At 43.2% G+C, this 5,619-nt stretch overlaps 1 protein-coding gene across 1 annotated transcript; it reads right to left on the bottom strand.

The window, feature by feature from the left end:
- Nucleotides 1–828: 828 nt before the first annotated feature.
- Nucleotides 829–4,306, bottom strand: SAT1 (spermidine/spermine N1-acetyltransferase 1). The gene is made up of 6 exons (XM_081115470.1): nt 3,711–4,306; nt 3,366–3,417; nt 3,188–3,271; nt 1,613–1,714; nt 1,481–1,521; nt 829–1,344 (listed from the first exon to the last, which is right to left on the bottom strand). The coding sequence occupies exons 1-6, from the start codon at nt 3,774–3,776 to the stop codon at nt 1,174–1,176; spliced, it is 516 nt and encodes a 171-aa protein (XP_080971596.1). The 5' UTR covers nt 3,777–4,306; the 3' UTR covers nt 829–1,173.
- Between the last annotated feature and the right edge of the window lie 1,313 nt (nt 4,307–5,619).

Here is a 5,619-nt window from a genome sequence, read left to right as displayed (position 1 = left end):
TCGGAGGAGCCCAGTATTTATTTCCTAGACCAGCGGTCACCAACCTCTCAGACCGCCTGGACCCCCAGTTGGCGACCGCTGTCTTAGACAACACAGAAAGCAGAAGCAGAGGATCTGTTTTTCAGGTATCTGTCAACTTCTTTTGGAAATCATTAATCTTGGCAATCAGTACAACTGTTCTTATCAACTACCATTTTCCTTATTGTGGTAATTAGTGGCTTTAGGAATTTAGATCAGTGTAATGAGTAATAAAAGTTCTAAAATAGTTGCTTCCCCAAGCCTCTTCTGAACTTCATTCTTAGTCCTAGGGAATATTTTTCTCTTTCACCCTGGTGGTTTTAAGCACTTGTTTTAAGGAACTGCCCTCCAAATGGGATGCTAATTTCCCTTCTTAGCACCCGTGTCCAACTCCAGCCTATTTGCAAATGTCCTGTACAAATATGGGATTTTTTGTTCCTGCCTGATTAGCAATGTGATCCAATTTTCCTTCTGAGCAGTATTTTATGTAGGATGAGACTGTTTTGGGCAAGATGTTTTTCCCCCAGCATTTCAGAATCCCACCTCTGACTCTTCCTTGTGTAACATATAGGCTTATTTATGGAGTTCCTAAGCTCTGGAAAATTCTGCAGGTGAAATATACAGTGTCAGCAATATGTTATCTTATAGGTGTTGCTACTTATAAAACCTTGGATTTCAACTGGCTTCTTTCCAGAGTTGTTTAAACAATTACAATGTTTTAGGTTATGTTTCTTGGCCATTTTTATTTTATATTCAACAGGAAAACTGTCTTAAGAAATAAAGGATTAGTAAAAATGCTTACACCAAACAATGAAATCAAAGGGTAATTTATTTAAAAAAGAATCAAAACAGAAACTCTAAGTACCAGTGTGTACATTGTACACATTTAAATGACTCACAAGAATGAAGTTTTTTCATATACATTAAGATTACACCACCACGTTATGTTCTCAAAAGATGTTCAAGGATAAATCTGACTCCAAACTGCATTGCCATCTTAAAGTGACCACATTTCAAACATGCAACAACGCCACTGGTAATAAAGCTTTGGAATGGGTGCTCATTCTCTTATTTCACTACAAACATGATAGAAAGAAGATAAGTTGGGAATTTGCTCTAAAATACAATGGGAGTTGTAGTCTACACCAGCACTCCTCACTCCTCCGCTGCCATTTTTAGCAAGTACTCCTTGTCGATCTTGAAGAGTCTCCATCCCTCCTCGCTGGACAGATCAGAGGCACCTCTTTTTTTGTAGAAGTTGATAGATGGTTTATTCCATTCTGCTACCAGGAAGTGCATGCTGCTGCAGCGACATTTCATCGCAACCTGTTGTATAGGGGAGAGTAAAATACAAACTCAGTGACATTTTACCTGCTTTCCAGGATCCAGTTTTGATTCAGTCGTTAAAATAAAATCATCTAGTTAACTCTTACAAATTCAGGAACCAAAAACCAAAACGTACCTGGCTTAGATTCTTCAGAATTTCTGATCCTATCCCAAAGCCTAAAAGAGAAGTAACCATTGAAAAAACGTCACTTGAAGGACTTCAAGCCCCAATTTCTCTTTAGAGCCACCCTTCTGAACTCAACCATACCTCTAAAATCACTCATTACGAAGAAGTCCTCAAGATACAAGAGTTTTCCAATCCATGGGTCATAGGTAAAATAGTACATGGCGAAACCAACAACGCTGTGTCCTGTAATCAGAGTATCGTATGAGCGATGGACAAAATGGACTCATAAAAGTTGTAGATGCAAAATCCAAAGCCTACCATAGGTTTTAAAAATATACATGCATGTATTAGCGAGAATGCTTTCATTACTTGCCAGAACAAAACTGCTATAGTCTTAAACTAAAGCCACACATTATTCACATCCTATTGATATACTGGAATGGTGACTTGGGGATAAGGCTTACACGGCAGTTCAGAATAGTAAATATTTGTAGTTTAGAAACCCTGCTTCCTTAAGGTCAGGACAGTAGGCCAAAAGTGCAATATTTAATTTCAGAACTTGCCTTCCATTTAAAACATTTTCAATTTGCTCTCCCCAGTTTTTAAGCCAGAAGCAGCAGAGATATTCAGAAACAGGTATTATGTAACATCCACATATCTCTTAAAAAATACTTCATCCTTTCTGCTTTCTGCTCATTTCTTCTAGCTTGGGGAACAGACTTCAGGGGGGAAAAAAGTAAGCACCTACTCAAACAACTTCCCCTTTTAGTTCTTTTTTTTTTTCTTTTTTTTCGACCAGTTAATAGGGACCAGCAAAATAAATAAGTAAAATAAGACTCCCTTTTACTGAGTGTCTATAATTTCAAATGGAGGCAAAGGTTTCAAATTAAACTTTCTTGCCATTTGATAGTCCTTTGTAAACATAGGAAGCGAGTAGAATAGAGTTTCTGATCTACCGTGTTTAATATCTACCGTGTGATAGTAGGGCCTTACCTCATTTTATCATGATCATCTACTTTATTGTGTAAAGGATCTTTTAGTTACCTCCCCGCCCATCCATGTACACGGAAGGGCCATGTACATGGCGAAGCTAGAGACTGTAACCTGAAGATTGGGACAAATTAAGAAAAAAAGTGATTTAACAGCATTACAAAAATAAGAGGTTACGATATGGTCAAACAAGAACCATTTATGAAACTGAATTACAACAAATGACATACCTAAGTCTTTTGGACCTCCACAGCACTAATACTTACTTTTAAATATATATTTTATTGATTTTTTACAGACAGAAAGGGAGAGAGATAGAAGCATCGATGAGAGAGAAACATTGATCAGCCGCCTCCTGCACATCTCCCTACTGGGCATGTGGCCGCAACCAAGGTACATGCCCTTGACCGGAATCGAACCCGGGACCCTTGAGTCCGCAGGCCGACGCTCTATCCACTGAGCCAAACTGGTTACGGCTAATACTTACTTTTAAACAGCTCAAGTACTTCCGGTCTCCATGGCACTCTGATACTTAAATAGCTCTTTTAACCCGCCCTAATCAGCGTAGTACATCTACTTTATTTCCTCATTAGTTTGAACACTGGCTGGCTATTACTTCTGGCCACTTCTCAGTAACTTAAAGCCTGTGTTGTCAGTAGTTCTACACAGCAGACTACGTTTCTAGAACACTAGGTCTCTGGTTTCTGGAAGGGGAGGGCGGTTTACCTTCCGGAGTGATGTGTTCCTTGGATACTTCTGCCACCAGGCAGTGGTAGAAGGGATGATCTCCGAAACCATCCTCCAGCAGATCTGCGAGAAAGGGCAGTGGGGACAGACAGTGTTGGCCTCGGGGAAGGTGACAGGCACCTGACGCACCTCCTCCTCCCCGCCACTGTTGCGTTACCTTTTTCAGTTATGATTACTTGTTCTTCCATATATTCATATTTAGCCAGTTCCTAAGGCGATGCGCATAGGAGAATGGGAAAGAGGCAGAAAACTGAGTGAGGGCCCGGCCAGCCTAGAGGGAAGGCGGGGAGGGGGGCCGGGGGGGGGGGAAGGTGGCGAGGCGGGGCAGGGCGCGGCGGGGCGGTGATTCATCGGGGAGTCCCATCCAGAGCCGCTGCCCGGCAGGGGTTGGGGGAGGCGGGTGGAAGGGGAACCGGCCAGAGTCACAGACTCAGCGGGGAACGCGGCCTCCGACCTCCCGCCTCGCCCCCCGCCCTGGGAGAAGCCGGCTCCTCAGGCTAACCTTGATCAGGCGCAGGATGTCACTGCAGTCGGCGGCGGTGGCAGGGCGGATTACGAAGTTAGCCATTTTCGTCTTTTGCTTTTCTTCCCCTTGCGGACTAAGCCTCTGTACTTGAACAACAGGAGAAAGTGGTTCTTCATTCGTTTCCCGGGAGCGGCCTCTTCTCAGTCAGGCTGGCACCATGACCCGGGAAACCTCGGTGAGCAACTGAAAGACGGGACCAGAGCCGCTGGGAACTGCGAATGTGTGGCGCAGCTGGCAGTCTTTTTAGCGCGAAGAAGCCCCGCCCCCGTCGTGAGACGATGGCTCCTCGTCCAATGAGGCTGCGACCTTCTTCCCCCTTCTTCCGGTGTCGTCCTCTCTTCCGGCGCCGTGTGAACCCTTCAGGCGCGGGCGAGGCGATGACGCACGCGACTAGTTCTCTAGCGGCGCCCTCTAGCGGCGTTTTGCAGAATCTTCAGGAAGCCCGACCTTGGAGCCTAGGCGTCCCCAGTCACCTTTGCAAATGGAAGAGGGTGACTTTACTGTTTCCTCCTTGACCCGTGAGGGAAGGGAACTCAGGAAACCTGGCCTTGGGCAATGAGGTTTCGAGCAGCGGTTCGGAAACTGTGGTCTGGGGGAGTGTTTGGGCTCCAAGATCCTATTAGGGAGTCTGTGTCAAAACTAGTTTCATAACAATAGTAAGACGTCATTTGCCTTTTTCAATCTCCCTAGAATTTTCCAGAAGCAACCTGATGTGTGATTAAGTCATTACTCAGATGACTAAAGGAATGGGTTCTTGAATATTCTGTGTTTTGTAGAATTTCCCAAAGTAAGCTATTTGGATTTCTCAGTAATTTTTTTTCTCCTGTACAGTACTTGTAATTTTTAGAGTTAACAGACTGTTTTCTTTTATACTTCTTTCCATTTTAAATCTTTGATCTTCCTTGTGGGAACACTCCTAAATTACACTCTTCATAATTTCCTTTAGTGAAGGTTTGCTTTTGTAAAATTTTCTGTTGTGCTTGTATAAATGTCTTTAATTCTTCTTAAAATTCTTGAAGATTTATTTCACTGCTTATAGAATTTGAGGTTGATAGTTATCTTCTTTCAGCATATTAATGACGTCCATCTTCTGAATTCCTTGCTGTTGAGGGTTGTTGTAATCCCTACTTGCTCCATCTTCTGTGCTTCTTTTTTGCCTTTAAATTATTTTTTATTTTGAAATAATTATAAATATACAGGATGCGATGGCATATTGCTCTGGCGACTAAAGGAATGTGTGCTTGTGTTTCTTATGTTTTCTAAAATTTTCAAACATTAGCATTTTTGCATTCGATAATTTTTTTAAAAGTATTTTATTGATTTTTTACAGAGAGGAAGGGAGAGGGATAGAGAGTTAGAAACATCAATGATCAGCTGCCTCCTGCACACCCCCCTACTGGGGATGTGCCCGCAACCAAGGTACATGCCCTTGACCGGAATTGAACCTGGGACCCTTCAGTCCGCAGGCCGACGCTCTATCCACTGAGCCAAACCGGTTAGGGCGAGATAATTTTTAAATGTCAAAAAGTTTGAGAACAGCTGGATTAGAATATAGCTATGCCTGGATTGTACCCACTGGGACAATTATTCAAACCTCTTGCACATAGTTTTTCTTTTACAACCCACCTTCCCAGACAGACCCTCCTGAGGGTCTTGTTTGGGCTGCCCTGCCTGGGTTTCCCGATGAGTCAAAGAGAAAGCATAACAAGGGCCTGCAGTGTGTTCAGTCTGTAAAATGAGAGGCTGAACTATCACCAAATGATCCCCACCCCAAACATTCGACAAGTGATTTTCTGCCTTTGCTAGCAATATCCCACATGTAGAAAAGAAAGCAAAAGTAGGTTCACAGTTACGAGAACCTTCTGGGGATGACATGCGTCGTGAG

This window comes from Myotis nattereri (genome assembly GCF_964212035.1).
Source record: "Myotis nattereri genome assembly, chromosome: X".
Taxonomy (NCBI): Eukaryota; Metazoa; Chordata; class Mammalia; order Chiroptera; family Vespertilionidae; genus Myotis; species Myotis nattereri.
Note: the sequence above shows the minus strand (reverse complement) of the source record. Positions and strands in the feature narration are given on the sequence as shown.